This window comes from Sminthopsis crassicaudata, chromosome 2 (assembly GCF_048593235.1).
Source record: "Sminthopsis crassicaudata isolate SCR6 chromosome 2, ASM4859323v1, whole genome shotgun sequence".
Taxonomy (NCBI): Eukaryota; Metazoa; Chordata; class Mammalia; order Dasyuromorphia; family Dasyuridae; genus Sminthopsis; species Sminthopsis crassicaudata.
The window spans coordinates 339,178,843-339,197,962 of NC_133618.1; the positions used below are offsets into that span (position 1 = coordinate 339,178,843).

Below are 19,120 nucleotides of genomic sequence, written 5' to 3' on the forward strand. Positions count from 1 at the left end.
TCTGTTTCTCAATAACATTGGCTGTTTCTCCAGCATTGAACAAGATAAAAGGCAAAAGAGGACTAACCCACCTCTCAGAATATCTTTACTTTAAAATTCAACTGTAGCACCACTTTAAAGGAGAGGCTTTTCATTTAATGTCCTGACTTTCCCAAATTATCTTGTATTTTATTTTGTGTACACACACAAATAATCATATTAACTGACAACTCTGAAATGACCTAAATAAGTTATTCTGCTTTCCCAATAAGACTTATGAGATTTCAAATTCCTCCCTTCCCTCCACCCTCAGGACACTTTAGTCCATCTTCTAAAGTTTCATGCAGTATGAATGTTCTCAGCTCTATGGTTATCTAAGTGACTCATCCTCCTCTCCTCTTTAGACCTCTTGTGCTTTAATTAAGTCAAATTTAAATTAATTTGAAGTATAATTACCACTATCTTTTCTGATGCCAGTGGTGGTCTTTCCTGGAACTCTCCAGGATATACCTGTCCTAGTTTCATAAAATACTAATTATTCATCAATTTTCTTTGAATTCTCAGGGGTTTTTTTTTTGAGCATATGATTGCAAATGATAGTTTTTGATCATTCTTTTTTCTTATTAAACTTACTTTTTCATTTTTTATTTCAGCAATTTTATTTTCCTTTCTTCATTCTTAACCAGATTAGCCAATGTTTTATTGAGGTGGTTCATCTTTTGAAGAAACTAATTCTTAAGAATTTTATCAATTCTATTAGTTTAATATTTTAAAGTGCTGATTTTCCCCTCTAATTGAGTTTTTTGGTACTTATTTTAGAATTTCTAGTGTTCCTGGGAAGTGAATGTAAACTGTTAGCACTACTGTCTATCTACCCAGGTTACTTATACCTTCGGAATCTAATACTTAATGTGCAACAAGAAAATGATATTTACACACATATATTGTATCTAGGTTATATTGTAACATATGTAAAATGTATGGGATTGCCTGTCATCAAGGGGAGGGAGTGGAGGGAGGGAGGGAGGGGATAATTTGGAAAAATGAATAAAAGGGATAGTATTATAAAAAAAAAAATTACTCATGCATATATACTGTGAAAAAAAATTATAAATAAAAAAAAGAATTTCTAGTGTTCTTATATATTTAATTACATATACTTCTCCTTTATTATTGATGTACATTTTATAAAGTATAATTTTTTTCCCATGAGCTATTTACTTCTATCTCAAGAATTCTGTTGTTTCAAATGTTGAGAGTATAAAGTATTTGGGAATTCATCTACCAAAGAATAGTCAGGAATTATATGAGAAAAATTATGAAATACTTGCCACAAAAATAAAGTCAGATTTAAATAATTGGAAAGACATTTAGTGCTCTTGGATAGGCTGAGCGAATATAATCAAGATGACAATACTCCCCAAACTAATCTATTTATTTAGTGCTATACCAATCAGACTCCCAAGAAACTATTTTAATGACCTAGAAAAATAACAGCAAAATTCATATGGAAGAATAAAAGGTCGAGAATTGCAAGGGAACTAATGAAAAAAAAGTCAGATGAAGGTGGTCTAGGTGTACCTGATCTAAAGCTATATTATATAGCAGCAGTCACCAAAACCATTTGGTATTGGCTAAGAAATAGACCAGTAGATCAGTGGAACAGATTAGATACAAAGGAAAAAAAAGGGTACATCTATAGCAATCTAGTCTTTGACAAACCCAAAGATACCAACATTAGGGATAAAAATTCATTATTTGGAAAAAACTGTTGGGAAAACTGGAAATTAGTATGGCAGAAATTAGATATGGACCCACACTTAACACCATATACCAAGATAAGATCAAAATGGGTCCATGACTTAGGCATAAAGAATGAGATAATAAATAGATTAGAGGAACAGAGAATAGTCTGCTTCTCAGACCTGTGGAGGAGGAAGGAGTTTGTGTCCAAGGGAGAACTAGAGACCATTATTGATCACAAAATAGAAGATTTTGATTACATCAAACTAAAAAGTTTCTGTACAAACAAAACTAATGCAAACAAGATTAGAAGGGAAGTAACAAATTGGGAAAATATTTTTAAAGTTAAAGATTCTGACAGAGGTCTCATTTCCAAAATATATAGAGAACTGACCCTAATTTATAAGAAATCAAACCATTCTCCAATTGATAAATGGTCAAAGGATATGAACAGACAATTCTCAGATGATGAAATTGAAACTATATCCACTCATATGAAAGAGCGTTCCAAATCACTATTGATCAGAGAAATGCAAATTAAGACAACTCTGAGATACCACTACACACCTGTCAGATTGGCTAAGATGACAGGAAAAAATAATGATGAATGTTGGAGGGGATGTGGGAAAACTGGGACACTGATGCATTGTTGGTGGAGTTGTGAAAGAATCTGGCCATTCTGGAGAGCAATTTGGAACTATGCCCAAAAAGTTATCGAACTGTGCATACCCTTTGATCCAGCATTGCTGCTATTGGGCTTATATCCCAAAGAAATACTGAGAAGGGGAAAGGGACCTGTATGTGCCAAAATGTTTGTGGCAGCTCTTTTTGTAGTGGCTAGAAACTGGAAGATGAATGGATGCCCATCAATTGGAGAATGGTTGGGTAAATTATGGTATATGAATGTTATGGAATATTATTGCTCTGTAAGAAATGACCAGCAGGAGGAATACAGAGAGGCTTGGAGAGACTTAAATCAACTGTTGCTGAGTGAAATGAACAGAACCAGAAGATCACTATACACTTCAACAACAATACTGTATGAGGATGTATTCTGATGGAAGTGGAAATCTTCAACATAAAGAAGATCCAACTCACTTCCAGTTGATCAATGATGGACAGGGGTAGCTGCACCCAGAGAAGAAACACTGGGAGGGGAATGAAAATTGTTAGCACTAATATCTGTCTGCCCAGGTTGCATGTACCTTTGGATTCTAATGTTTATTGTGCAACAAGAAAATGATATTCGCACACATGTATTGTACCTAGACTATATTGTAACACATGTAAAATGTATGGTATTGCCTGTCGTCGGGGGGAGGGAATAGAGGGAGGGGGGGTAATTTGGAAAAATGAATACAAGGGATAATATTATAAAATATATATATATATATATATATATATATATATATATATATATATATATATATATATATATATAATAAAAAAAAATTGAATTAAAAAAAAAAAAAAAAAAAAGATTCTGACAGAGGTCTCATTTCCAAAATATATAGAGAACTGACCCTAATTTATAAGAAATCAAACCATTCTCCAATTGATAAATGGTCAAAGGATATGAACAGACAATTCTCAGATGATGAAATTGAAACTATATCCACTCATATGAAAGAGCGTTCCAAATCACTACTAATCAGAGAAATGCGAATTAAGACAACTCTAAGATACCACTACACACCTGTCAGATTGGCTAAGATGACAGGAACAAATAATGATGAATGTTGGAGGGGATGTGGGAAAACTGGGACACTAATACATTGCTGGTGGAGTTGTGAAAGAATCCAGCCATTCTGGAGAGCAATTTGGAACTATGCCCAAAAAGTTATCAAACTGTGCATACCCTTTGATCCAGCATTGCTGCTATTGGGCTTATATCCCAAAGAAATACTGAGAAGGGGAAAGGGACCTGTATGTGCCAAAATGTTTGTGGCAGCTCTTTTTGTAGTGGCTAGAAACTGGAAGATGAATGGATGCCCATCAATTGGAGAATGGTTGGGTAAATTATGGTATATGAATGTTATGGAATATTATTGCTCTGTAAGAAATGACCAGCAGGAGGAATACAGAGAGGCTTGGAGAGACTTAAATCAACTGTTGCTGAGTGAAATGAACAGAACCAGAAGATCACTATACACTTCAACAACAATACTGTATGAGGATGTATTCTGATGGAAGTGGAAATCTTCAACATAAAGAAGATCCAACTCACTTCCAGTTGATCAATGATGGACAGAAACAACTACACCCAGAGAAGGAACACTGGGAATTGAATGTAAACTGTTAGCACTACTGTCTATCTACCCAGGTTACTTATACCTTAGGAATCTAATACTTAATGTGCAACAAGAAAATGGTATTTACACACATATTTTAATGATTTTTTACAGGTCACATCAAATAACAAAAATTTTAGAAGGAAAGGGGAAGAATTAGCAATTGGGTTGATTCCAAAGGTAGTTAAGAAAGACAGAGTGTATTTCAGGCATGGGGAGACAGTAGGTGAAAAGGCATACAAAATTTTTTGCTCAAAATATCTCATTCTGAAAAGATTTCACTCACACAGCTACTACACCTCATACTTAGATTGCTTTCCCTATCTCAAGTCTTTCTCCATTCCATTCTCTAATTAGCTACTAAAGTAATCATCTTAAAGCATAGGGCTGATAATTTTTATAGTCTCCCTTGCCAAATTCAACCAATTCCAATAATAGTCTTTTCCAGGACTACACATAAAACCTGGTCACTTTCTTCTTTTTCAATATTCTTACATTTTATTTCTTTACTCCGTACTCTATAATTCAGTGAAAATGTCTTTCTTAGTGTTTAGCATGCATGATTTATCTTACCATTGGTTATCTTCCATGCTTAGATTACTTTCCCTCTTCACTGGTCTCCACATATGCTTCAAGACAGGTAAAATCCTACCTTCTGCAAGATTTGTTTCTACTTTCCTCAGGAGTCAAGCTCCTTGACTTCCATACCCCATCCCAGTCCAACCCTCCTATTTACATTATATATATATATATATATATATATATATATATATATATATATATATATATATATATATATATATATAAAGAAGGGAGATGAAGATTTGGAAGTTTTGATAGGGTTAAAGCAAAGCAAATAGATTATGTCTGATAAAATGTGCCTAGCAAGCCTACTGTGGCTGGTGGCTGTTTACTTGTTTTTCAGTTGTGCCTAACAATCTGTGAAACTATTTCAGGTTTTCTTGGCAAAAAAGTGGAGTTTGCCCATTTCCTTCTCTAGCTCATTTTACAGATGAGGAAACTGAACGAACAAGGTTAAATGACTTTCCCAATCATCTGAGGGCAGATTTGAACTCAGGAAGATGAATACTTCAGAAGTACCCTATCCATTACCACTTCATTCCCCTCTTCCGACAGCACCTTTTAGTAATCAATAAATAAGTATAAATAAGTGTTTTTAAAAAAACATCAGAAGAAAACTTTTTTTTTTTTTGCCTAGATATAAAAGGTAATAAATAATCTAGATGAACCTTCACTTCACTTCTAGGTCATAGTGACTTAGGATCTTAAGTTTTTCAAAATTATTTGAACTTATGTTGTAGGAATTGTACAAACTACTTTCCTTGTTTTGCTCATTTTACTATGTTTATATAATATTTATTTTATATTATAATAAAATACAATTTACTGTTTATATATTTCCTATGTTTACGTAGGTTTAACATTTCGTTGTGCATAATATTATTCCATGATATTTACATACCACAATTTGTTAAGCCATCCTCCAAATGATGGGCATCTACTTTTTATTCTAGTTCAAAAAAGTGCTTACTATATTTTTGTACAAAACAGGTCTATTAACAGTTTTTAATACTGGGATCGAGAACAGTATTGTTGGGTCAAAGACTACATGTACATTTTAAGGACTTTTGGATGCACTGTAAAGTGAGCTCCTTCAAAAATTATCATTTTTGTTTTTTGCATCTTTGTCAATCAGATATATACTGTGGTAGAGACTCAGCTATTTTAATTTGCATTTCTCTAATCATTATGAGCAATTTGAAGTGTTATTTCATACTATTATAGATAGCCTGCCATTTTTCTGAGAAGTAACCATTCATCTGAAAAAAAAAAAAAAAAAAAAAAAAAAGCAGTAATTTTGTTTCTTCTTTACCAATGGTTTATTATTTCAACTTCTTTTTCTCATCCTGTTGCCCTAACGACAGCATTTCTAGTACTGCATCAAATAATTATAGTAACTATGGTCATCCTTATCCCTGATTTTACTGCAAATTCCCCCAGTGTTTCCCCTTTACAATACTTGTAATAGATGCAGTTCTTGGTTTTAGAAAGATAATACTTACTATATTAACAAGTGGGCTATTTATTCCTTTCTTTTCTTTCTTTTCCTAGTATAAGCCTTGCAGAATAATAGTACTTAATTTTTAATATATTATTGTAGACTTTTTGCTAACATCTAATTGAATAATTTAGCAATGACAATTAATTAGAGATACTGAGTACCATTTTTTCTTTGCTTTCTCTCTCCCTGGTTTAGAGATCAGATTATGACTGTATCATAAAGTTCAATAAGAGGTTAGAAGTTTTGTTATATTTTCGAGATCTTAAAACAAAACAAAGCAAAGGAAAGATATGGTAAAGAAATCTGCAAAAGAAGAAGGAAGAAGGGGGAAGAAGGGATTTAGTATTTTACATAATCTGAGTGTATAAGAGGACAACTTTACAAACAAGGAAAGGGGATAGGATGGGTGGGAATCTCATTTCACATGAACTGAATAAGTGTATAATAGGAGTAATAAAGGGAAAGTTTCAGGGAGGAATTAGTCATAAGCAAAACAAACACTAAAATCAAAGTATGGATTGTAAGGAAGGGTTTTTAAGAAAAAAAGGAAAACAAATAAAGATTATTGGATTAAATAATCAATAAAATGAAAGACTTCACATCTCAAAACTTTTCAAAATAAGAATTATAAACACAAGAAATAAAGTAATTAGACGGGTTTCCATGATATCAAGAACCTTTTCACTGTCACCCCCAGCCCCCTAAGCTTCCTCGTTTTAGCAGTACAATAAAATAGCATTGATGGGCCTTTGATCTAAAGTCTATTTAGCAAATATCCTTTGTTGTCACTGTAGTTTCTGCCAGCACATATTCGCCCCAATGCCACTATTCTGGGGTAATAAGTTGCTCCCCAACGCCAAAGCTCTTGGGGTAGAAGCATGTGCTTAGCCATAAGAATCAAAGAAGTACTCATCTAAAGTAAAAAAAACAGAGGAAATTGGGGCAGGGAACCAATGAGTTTAAGAGATCCTGAAGGAAAAGGGAATGGAATCCAGATGGGTTCAGTTAAATGAATCAAGAAGGCAGAAAGACAGCATGGAATTGCAGAGGGGAGTCCCAAAGCTCTTTCTCTTTTTCTGTCTCTGATTTTGGGATTGAGCCATGTGGTAAAACACTTGAAACCCCTAGAAAGACAAATTCTCCTAGAATCCTGCCACTGTGGGGACCTCACCTGAGGACAAGCAGCTTCATTCTATTGTCTGGGTGGGACTGGTTGAGTTTGGAGCTGGAGATACTAATGCTATTCAATTGAAGATTTTCTATTCAATTCCAACTCCACCCACCAGTCTCATGGGGAGGGGGAAACAGGCCTAGGAATGTAGCCAAAGACTTCCTTATAAAAAACGGCAATTTTAAACTAATTTCTTTGCAGAGGCCTTAACATGCCATGCCATGCTATGCCAAGGAAACCTCTGCCTGCTGGAATAATATTCTCTTCCAGTTCTACCCTCTCTTTATCTCCCTCACCTATTTCCCTTATGAGATTTTAATGCCCTTCTGTCAGAATTTCTCTAAACTTTACTTCCCAATGCTTATAATAAACCTCTTTTATCAATCTAGATTTTCAGGTTTGTAGGAAGAATCTCTGTGCTGCCAGAGCGGGGTTCCTTAAAACTCCCTACCCATGCGCTGAATCCCAAGGAGTGTAGGGGAGCCTAACCTCTTCATTTGGTTCTCTGAACCCCAAACTTGCCACTAGACTTCATCACTAGGAACCCTAATCTCATCATTTGGTTCCTTGACAAAAGGAACCCCAAAACCTAAACAGAATCACAGTAGGATGTTCCCAAATGGTTCAAGAGAAAAATAAGCATGATGAAAATAAAAGTATAAAGGCTTGCAAAACAGAAATAATTAGCAGAATAGAAAAACTTAAATCCACGATAGTAAATATCTCCAACGAAACAACATAGAGAACAAGTTAAGAGACAATCTGGAGGAAAAGCAAAAAGCAATGTTAAGATACAATTTTGATATAAGCAAAACATTAATCTTAAAGACAAGATAAAAATCAGAGGTATAACTTATGTTAATAAGTGTTGTTACATAAATCTTAACAAGGTATAAACCCTTAATACAAAAAATAATTCAAGAAAAATTACCCAGAACAAAAAGTTCCAACTGAAAGAATCCACAGATTATTTCCAGGCAAAACAAAAGAAACAAAGTTGTGTGTTGCAAACTCCAAGAAACAAAGCGGTTAAATCCCACAATTACAACAAAAAACAAATTTCTACAATTGCCTTAGAAATTTTGACAAAAAAAATTTCAATGACACAAAACTATGTAGGGCCCAGAAGATACAGAAGAGCAATGTCTCACAGGCATTGCTAGACCTGAACATTCTTGTATAACTTGCAAACCTGAATTTCATCAATGAGAAAACATGCATGTTAAATAATAAAAGTATTTTTGAAACATTCCTCTGAGGAATCTAGAAAAAAAATTTCCACATTTGGAAAAAAGATGTGAACAGATTAATCTGCTATGCAAATATCTCACACAAAATAAGCACAATGAAGGCAAATACAATTAACTAATGAAGAAAGGAGAAAATAAATTATTCCAGAAAAAGAAAAAAAAATTAGAAAAACACATAAATAAAAAGAGAGGGAAAAAACAAGGTGTCATTAAAAGATTTATTTTAAAAAGTACACAAGGAACAAAGGCAAAAGCAGAACCCCAGTGGAAATTATAGTCAAAGAACAAATCTGAAATACCCTAGAATAAGCCTCACATAATCCCTATCTACAGATAAATTGTTTCTTTTTTGTGGAGTAAAAGAGTTTACACTAAGCAATGGGAGGGTGCCTAAAAGGGGAAACAAAATATAAAAGGAAGTCTAAACTACCTTAATTAAGTCAATAGCAAAGGGAAAATCAATCCTGTTGTATCTCAGGAAAAAGAGAATGGGTAAAAAGCAAAGGGAAGAATTAGAAAAGAGAAAAAGAAAGGAAAGATTTCAATTCTTTAGTGGGAGGAGAACCCACTGAAGAACATTTCTATGGGGGAATTATATTCTATTAAGGGAGATAGGGTCCCAAGAATAAGTAAAACCAACAAGAATTTGGGGCTTAGAAAGACCACTACTTCAGGGTGTATTGTCTCTTCTGGTGCAATATTTTATGTCAAAATGAAAGGAATCAAAGCTTCCATGGACAAAGGAGATCCTCATAGGTGCTAGGGCATAAATCCAGAGAATTCATAGCAAAAAAAGAATGACCAAAAGTGTGAGAAATGGATGAACATTTTGGTTTCTAATTATGAAAATCAAATTTGAGAAATGAAATAAATTAGAAAACTGAAATTCACAAGGACCTCAAGAAATAGTCAAGGATAGAGATTATCTTCTCCCAAAAGAATGTAAGCTCCTTGGGGGCTGGGCTTTTGTGTTCAGGGGTTATGGCCTGATATTTGAAAATTTTGCCCCATGCCTCCTCCATTAGTTCCCCTCTTCTAGGATGAAAGCTCCTTGGGGGCAGGAATTGGCAAAGTAGTAAGGGGAAGATTCAAGCTGTATAACTTCTATTAATGAGCAATCAGGAGAGGAAATAGGATGTTGCCTTTAGAGTTTCAAAGCTGTGTCTACTCATCTAGGCACCCATTTTTACAAAAACATAAAAATACATCTTTCTAGCATTTATCAGTGAGTCAGTGGAGTTCTTGATAAGATATTTTATTTCTTACAAAGGGAGGATGAAGGATATTAATAGACTGCGCATAATCAGAGATCTAGAAAAATTCCAATCACGGCATGATATCTGCTAGCTTTTCTACTTTTTACAGGAATTTATACTTCAAAGAGTGAAACAAAGCATAAAAAAGGGAGAGAAGGGACAGCAGCTCCAAAGTGATGCCATAGAAATTGTTTTGAAAAAGAAAAAATATAGAGATTTTAGAAGTTTTCATTTTCTTATACATTGCATGTATAATAAGTTTGGTATCGCATTAAACTATAAATTAACTGTTACTAAAGCCACTTTTATTGGCATGATCTAGCAATAAGCACTGAATGTTCCTTCAACTATTTAAGATGTTCCTCATTTCTTAAAGAGTATTTTGAAATTGAATTGATGTAATACAGCTTTTAGGAGAGATAGCAATGATTTTGAGGTCCCCTGACCTTAGGGAGCTTTAGTTCTAAGAATTCTAAATCTTCTTGGCAAGGGAGTCTGCTTCAAGGAACTCCCACACCCAATCAAAGAATAACAATCTGATTCTGAAATCTCCTGGCCTCAGGGTAGTCCCAGGGATCAAACACAACAGTAAATAGATCACTCCTCAGTTCATTGTTGACTGTTACACACCTGTGGGCCAGTGAGAGCCAAATCTGGAGACCACTCCTGGGTACCTACCTCTGGACCATAAAATTAGCATTATCTATAACATAAAGAACTAGATAAATACTTCCGTTCCTTTGCTAAATCGTCTTATAATTACAATAAACGTTGCCCCTTGAGTAGGAAATGGGTTCAAGCCTGAAAATTCTTTTTTTTTTTTTTTTTTTTTTTTTTTTTTTTGGCTAAGTTACTTGCCCAGGGTCACACACTAAATAATGTGTTAAGTGTCTGAGGCCAGATTTAAACTCAGTTCCTCCTGACTTCAGGGCTGGTGCTTTATCCACTGTGCCACCTCACTGTCACTAGCGTGCAAATTCTTTTAAGACATCTCACAACACTGGTATGTGACCCAAATCTTTTGAGGTTCTCTTTCCAACCTCAACATTTGATGGTCTGGTATGGGAAGGGTCTGGATTCCCCTGGCTTGATTCCCTCCTTGTCAAGGTAAGTACCCCAATTTTTTGTCCCACAATTCTATAGCTGGGACATCCCAAGCCACTGGAAGAAGATTTGTCTGGGTCTTCACGAGCTCCATGCTCAGCAAGTTTTCCTTGACTGGGGCCATCCAGACTGGGAAATTCTTGGAATTTTCAGCCAAGTTCCTAGGGAATCTTTGCCACCCTTTTACCTTTTCTGGAATGCCAGAGATGATGAAATGCTTTAGGATAACTGCTGGAAAAATTTTATGGCTTCTGGCAAAGATGGGACAACCTTCTTTTGTCTGCATCTTTGTGCAGAATGTCTGTGTCATGTTTCTTCTGTGAGCTAGATTTTGTTAGCTGGAAAGATTTAAAATGCAATCAGCAAGAAAAAAACTCTATATTGTAGTTAGAATGCCAGGAAAAATTTAAAAGCCCAATTTTTTTCTGTGGACTTTAGCTCTGGTCAAGCTGGGGGCTACACAAAAAAGTTAACTAATTAAAATTAAAATAACATCTTAGCAGATGCTCAAAATTTTTAAAGCAATGATTAAGAAATTTGGTATTTTGGGGCACCTAGGTGGTGCACCATAGAGCACCAGAGTTCAAATGTGGTCTCAGACACTTAACACTTCCTAACTGTGTGACCCTGGGGGAAAGTCACTTAACCCCAGCCTTAGGAAAAAAAAAAAAAAAAAAAAAAAGAAAAAGAAATATGGCATTTCTTGATTACAAGAAAAATTCCTGAAACATTGGGGATAATTCCAGGAATTTACCCTATTCTGGAAGAAAAGATAACGGAAAAATAAACCAGGCAAAAAGCAGTGTTTTGCTAACCTTTCCTTTTTTCCAATCAAGATTGGAGATTTAGAATAAGAAACTGTTGATGTAATTAGAGGTAGAGAACCTCTATAAGAGGTGTAGGGAGAGATGTTACTAAGGGATCAGAAGAGGAAACTGAGCCTCATGTGGGGAAATTAGATTCTTCAGATAGGACAGTACTCAATCAGGGGAAGAATTGAACTAAGTCCAAATAAGGTGATAACTAAGGTGGCAACAAGCACCTGGAGAGAGATAGAAAAAGAGAAAAATCTGGTAACAAAGGAGAAGACCTACGAACAAGATCTGCAGGAATCATTAGATTCCCTAACACAAGATAAGACTGTTAAAGGACTTGAAAACCAGCAGGGATCACTGGATTCCTTGAGATGAAAAATTGTTGATGAGATTATTGCAGGACTTCAAAGCTTGCAGGAATTAGTGGATTCCTGGCACATGAACTAATGGACAATGGATTCCTTTTGGACTATTTCTAGGACTTATGGACATGTATAAATTTTTCATGTTGATTCATGCTATTTGTTACATCACTTCTAGCCTGTGTTATATTGCTATGTGCTTATGTAATTTATGCAATTATGCAATGTGGAATACCTCCCATATTGATGGATTTATGTTTACCTATTTCAAGTGAGCCCCTTCAGATACCTGCTAATCTGATTTGATTTCCCATTTCCTTTGATGTTGTCATCTTCCAGAGAAGTCAGGGGTGTGAAGATTCACATTCTCTTTGGGGGATTATAAGTTCTTGATAGGTTATGACCTCTGGTACTCAAAGGGGAATCAGGGGAGGAACTTGCATTCAGGTACTAAAAAAAGGGCAACTATTGATTCCGCAATTCAATAGAATAGCTGCCTCTGTAACTGTAATTAAAGACTTTTAACTTCACCTCTTCCAAGTCCTATGGAGTTATTTTTCCACAATCTATATGCCTTTAATTTGTTTCTCTTATCTACTTGCTGTTAATAGCATTCCTGGCTCCCTATTAACTTTTTTCATTTGAAATTCATGTTATCAACAATCTCCCCACCCTTATTCCAATCCAAATTACTCTGGTGAGGAATTAACAGAGTAAAGACACTCAAGGGAAAATAGCTTAATCTTGACTTGAGACTTTATCTTAGTGATGACTGGATGACAGAAGGAATGGAAGATTCTTTTTACTAATATAGATGGTTGCTTTGGGGCAACCTCTAGCAGTCTTTCTAGCAGGGAATGGAAGACTCAGGGAACTAGTATATATGTAGTCTGAGGAGATCTTTCACTCAATGAGACTGGGTATGAAGCAGAAATTGGAAGTTGCAGACCTTCCTACATAGATAGAAGACTTTCAGTTTGTCCCCAGGTAAATACAGTGAACTATTACCATTACTCTGGAAAGCAATTTGGAACAATTCTTTAAAATTACTGAATTGTATCTAACTTTTGATTCTAAATTATTCCTCTGTTAGGCCTATACAAAGAAGAAAAAGGTCCATACATAAGAGGAAAAAAGTATTTTCTCTCAAATACCCTAATTATTCAATTCTTCAATCTAGTTACTTTCCATGAGAGACTTCTTTACTACCTTGTATCTTTTTGTAAAATGGAAATAATATTACAGGGTTGTCTTAAGGAGGAAATGAGACAGTTGTAAAGTATTTTGAAAACTTTTTTGTGCTACACAATACAAAGTGCTTCTTTGCCTTAACAGTACTAAAAATTGTACTCTAAGATGGACAACTAAGTTGTCCATAAACTGGAGAATGGCCAAATAATATATGCCATATGAACTTAACAGAATACCACTGATGCCACAAAAAAAGGATGAAATGGGATAACTTCAGAAAAACTAGGTTAAAACTTAAATGAACTAATGAAGAGTAAAGTTAGTAGGGGAACAATAGCAGGTAAGGGTAACTAACTTTGAAAGATTTAAGAACTATAATCAAAGTAATAATCACAATTCCAGATTACCAATTCTGGATATATCATCCATCTTGGTATATATTTTGGGAGCATGGATAACGAGGTAATATGCTTTACTTAAGTATACAAATTTATTAAAAGGATTTTTTTTCCAGTGGGCTGAAGAAATCCTTTTTTAATTAAAAAAAAAAAAAAAAAAAAAAAAAAAAAGTTTCCCTTTGGATCACAGTAAAAACAAAGTAGAAAGAGATAGAAAATATCTCTAATAATAAAACACATCATTTTAATACATATCCTTGCTATGCATGTCTTCTAATTCCAGATCAACGATTCTATATTTTTTTTAGTTTAAGAGAAAAAAATTATCAGAAGGGAAATTGCTTGAAATTTCTTCCACTTAAATAAGCACAAAAGTACTTATTAAGTTGCTATGAATAAATTAAGACTTCAGAATTTGAGCTATAACTTTTCGTGAAGACCAAAATACAACAATTTTTACTAATGGCCAAAGATTAAAGCTTTCCCTTAAGAATGTGGCTCAAATACACATAAATTTAGATAGATAACCACAATCAACTTAAATACTCAGTGTCCCAGATAGCTTCTTAATAGAACAGAAGGGATTTGCCCCTTTCCAAATATATATATGAAAATTTCAAGGTAAAAGGAATCATTTTTCTCTGCTTATCTTCCGTAATATTTAGTAGAATAAACCTAAAATATGGATGTTAATTCTGTTATTTAATTCCATTTACATATTTTCTTCTATTTTATCTTTCAAATGAAGTCACCTGAACAGCAATGTTTCATCACCCTGAGTTTGACAAAGCATAAGTTTTTTGTTCTAAACAATAAAATTAAATATCACTTGTAACAATTATAATAAAAATAAATGCTGTATAACAAACTGGTACAAACTGCAAGAAACAGTTATAATGAATAACTGAGAAGGTATTGAAAGCAAGAATTTGTTTAATTTTTAAAAATCACAACTGAGCTTTAACATCAATGAATAAAATTTCCTTTTAACGCAATAAAATATTGCTATGTTATATTAACATTAATTGGAAGTTCTTAGAGTTTAGATCAGAAAGACTGTTTATTCTTTGATTGTGTGGAAAGCTCATACATAATTGAGGCAGATAGGTGGTACAGTGCCAAGTCTGAAGTCTGGAAGATTTATCTTCCTGAGTTCAAATTTGGCTTCAGACACTTACTAACTGTGTGACCTTTGGGATCCCCAAAGTTTTCTTGTCTGCAAGATGAGCTGAAAAAGAAAATGGCAAACCATTCCAGTAAGTTTGCCAAGAAACCCTACATGAGGTCAACAGAATTGAACACAAAACTGAAAACAAGTGAACAACATTATATAATATTGAATATTGAATATATATATAGGTATAAGATTCAATATTATAACAACATCAAATTCAGAATTTTATTAGAAGGACTGTCATCATTCATATAATTTCTTTTGAATAATCTCTATTGGGATTATGCAAAAATGATTTTCAGACAAAAGGCTACAAATAAAAAAATAATATTCAGAATAAATGAGTAAGAAGACCCAACTCAGGCTCAGTCCAAATTAGCTAGAAAAGACTGGCCAAGTAACTTAATTTTTCTGCACCTCATTTTCCTTGAGTAAAAGATGGAGGTTAGATCAGATGACCTTATCCTTGACAAATTACTTAACTCCTTTGGATTTATGTTCTCTCTCCAAAATGAAAATGACTAGATGATTTCTAAAGTTCATTAGTGCTCTAAAAATTCAAGTTTTATTTCAGATAAAAATCAGTGAACAAAACAGATTGTTATATTAATATGCAACAGCCAGTAGGTTTGATTTTAGGGGTAAAATTTCAAGTCTTTATTCATTTGTCTATATGCTCTCAATGTATAACATTCAAAAAACTGTTCCAACACAAAATTAATAGTATGTTATACCATACAATTAAAAATATGTCTTTCAAAGTTTTTAAGAGCTAAACCAGGACCAAAAATTTAAGGAGGTACTGAACTGGTAGCTAGGCAAGACAAGAACTTGACTTTCAACCCTAAAATTTCAGTTCCTTCCTTGAGAAAAATTTCAATGGAAGACCAGTTAAGAATTAATTTGTGGCATGATCATTCAAATTCAGGATATACTTCCTTTTCCTCCTCTGTAATGAAATTATGCAAAAGGCAACTCAAACTGGAGTTAGAATACAATTTTTACTTTGGACATTAATTCTGGCATTGTAAAAGATATATTTCTCCCCCCCCCATTATTTTCCATAACAACATATATTCTATTATATAAAATGTGCATATATTTATATACATATTCTTCCTAGGCAACTAACAAGTGGTCACCACCCTCAGAATTGACTTTTGAGGGGAAGGGTAAGATATAGGATAAAGTTGGCTGCAACACAAATGACCAATGATTAATATAGAGGAAGTAGCATAAGGAATAGGAGATAATAATAATAATAAAAAAAAATCAATAAAGATACCATATACACAGAGTGCTGAACTTCTACCAAAATTATAAAAAAGACTTTCATAGAAAGAAAGAACTACAAAACACTGGGCAGATCCTCTGTGAAGAATCTACTAGTATGAGAAGGCATGATTCACAAATGAAGGAAATAATTAAGATTAATGAGATTACATTTCCATTATAGTATTTCAATTAATTAGTAATTGAAAAAATGTTTTGATTCTTCTACTTCAATTTCAAATTATTCCAGTTTAAACAGAATGAATATAGGTTTTGATGTTTTTAATCTATTTTCATCTTAGGCCCTATATACCTTTAGTAATTAAATAAAAGTACAGTTCCTCCCTGCCTTCCATCACCTTAAAAAACAAAAAGGTTTTTTTTTTTTTTTTTTTTAAATGATAGTTGGTACTGAAGAAACTTGAAACAAGAACTCTCAAAATGGCTTGGAGAGACCTACATGAACTGATACTAAGTGAAATGAGCAGAACCAGGAAATCATTATACAAGGCAAACATAAGACTATCCGACAATCAATTCTGATGGAAGTGGCTCTCTTCAACATTGAGATAATTCAAACCAGTTCCACTTGTGCAGTGATGAAGAGAGCCATCTACACCCTGAGAGAGAACCATGGGAACAGAGTGTGGAACACAACATAGTATTCTTACTTTCTCTGTTTTTAATTTGCTTGCATTTTTGTTTTCTTTCTCAGTTTTTCTTTTCCTTCTGTCTTGATCTGATTTTTCTTATAAAACAAGGTAACTGTGTGTGTATGGATATAAAAAAAAAAAATATATATATATATATGTATATATATGATTTAACATGTATTAACATGTATTTCAATATATTTAACATATATTGAACTACCTGTCAGCTAGGGGAGGAGGTGGGGGAAAGACGGGAAAATTTGGAACAAAAGGATATGCAAGGGTCAATGTTGGAAAAATTACCCATGCATATGCTTTGTAAATAAAAGCTTTAATAAGAAAAAAAAAGAAGAAACAAGACACTGTTAATATCTCACTAAGTCTTGAGTTTAAGAGATCAGATAGAGATTTAGACCAGCACAGCAGTTATGAAATATATGCATAAAAACTCACATGGCTGTATTTTTTATTATTCTTCCTTGGTCCATTTTCTGCCCAATGCCATGCACAACAAATACAATATGAGTAGTCTGTGAGGGCTTGTCTTCTAAGGTAGCTTCTTCTACATAACCTCGATGGAGTCTGGTCCCACTACTTGAAGCTGTGGAAAAGTCATGACTCTTAAGGTCAATAGTTTAATCTAAAATAAGTGGCATTTTTTACTTATATCTGAAAATTTTAACAAAAACTACAACCTGACTCAAAATTTCATTCTGTGATACCAGACTCATGTGTAAAATCTAAACACATATTAAACTTGCTTGGAATATTTTTAGTAAAAATTTCAAAAGATTGTTGTGAAAATAACTATAGTATATCTTAAATGCATTGTAAAAGGTTTTTTTGCTATTGTCAACATTATTTCCACATATTTTTAGCTCTATAAAAACTTTTGACTATTTTACAAAGCATTAAAATTACTAGTTCAGCTTTATTTCTTTAAATACTTATTCTTAAATTATGATACAGAGCAGCTAAGTCACTAATAAATAAAACAGTAGAAACAATTACAAATATTTATGAAAATGTGAATTCTTCATTAAATATTTTTTAAGAATGGGAAAAATAACTTTTTCCATTTGAGTAAAAATGAAAATATATTACCTTTAGAAAAACCCAGCTTTTGTGTTACTGTTCTTGCAATTTTAGATGTTGTTGCATCACTGTAAAGATATACCTCATCCACACTATGCCAATCCACATGGTTCCGACTCAACTTTAAACTATGAATAGCTGTTGAATAAAAACAAAACAAAACAAAAAAAGGGGAGCAATCTTTATATTTATATGAAAATCATCAAAACAACTCAGTATTTTGCTAAATTAGTTCATAACTCTGAATGGATGAATATTAGATACATCATTTAATATGCTGAATAAATTGGAACAGCCTTTGTAGTTTACCCTTTCAACTGTTTGTAAATATAAAATTCTTAGACATCAGGGAATTCAAAAGCAGTATCTCATTTTTATTGTCCCATCTTAGGCCTAAAATGATTCAGATTAATGGCATGACAATTTTATCTTTATAATTAATTTATTCTTGGATCCTGATTCATTTTATAGATTTTCTTCTGTAATTTAAGCCTTAGTTTTAATAGATATAGTAAAGATAGGACAATATCAGACAAGGTTACAATTTGGGTTCGAAATTCAGAAACAATTTTAGCCTACTTACACTACATATTTAGGAACTTTTTTCTGCTACAAGATTGTGTCTTCTAACCTGAAGAAAGCTCACACCATATGGGAGGTAGTTAACTAAATAATTAAAATACATTCAATATGCCTTTTTAAGAGAGTTATCTGTCTAGGAGATGAATACCAATATGATGAACAGGTTTCTTTCTAATTACCAGTCTGATCTCCCTAACAATAAGTTAAAAAAAAAAAAAAAAAAAAAAAAAAAAAGGTAAAATAAAAAACATTTTTGTTCTTTTTACTATTTATTTAGCATACTCCGCATGGCTACAAAAGTGACTATTTATAGCAAATTGATTTTTAGATGTTTAACTTATTAATTTAAATGTTAATTCTTGTCCCAATAAAAACATTTAGGTTTGGATTGAAGGAAGAATTTTAAATTTATTTAAGTATTTAAAGGAAAAAAATTAAAGAAATATTGCTTTATTTTGCCAGATTCAAAGCATTAGTATGAACACTAATAAATAGTCATTTAACTCTAGATCTGGACTATTAACAATACTATTACTACGTAGCAGTATTTTCTGACTCAAAAAAAAAAAAAAAAAGGATTGTTCTATTCTTAAACATGCAGGTAAAAAAAAAAATCTATATACTAATTTTTGGATAACCATGGGGAGCAGGGCTCATGCATCTATAATCTATAAACTCTATTTTTTTCCTCACAAAATCCT

The 19,120-nt window shown here is 33.1% G+C and overlaps 1 protein-coding gene across 4 annotated transcripts in view; it reads right to left on the bottom strand.

The window, feature by feature from the left end:
• DDHD1 (DDHD domain containing 1) overlaps positions 1-19,120 on the bottom strand; it is a 145,844-nt gene that overhangs the window by 78,705 nt on the left and 48,019 nt on the right. For all 4 annotated transcript variants that reach the window (XM_074290567.1, XM_074290565.1, XM_074290566.1 and 1 more), the window contains 2 exons: positions 17,847-17,975; positions 17,196-17,343 (listed from right to left, as the gene is read on the bottom strand). In XM_074290567.1, coding sequence (XP_074146668.1) covers positions 17,196-17,343; positions 17,847-17,975 — 277 coding nt within the window. The remainder of the gene's footprint in view (positions 1-17,195; positions 17,344-17,846; positions 17,976-19,120) is intronic.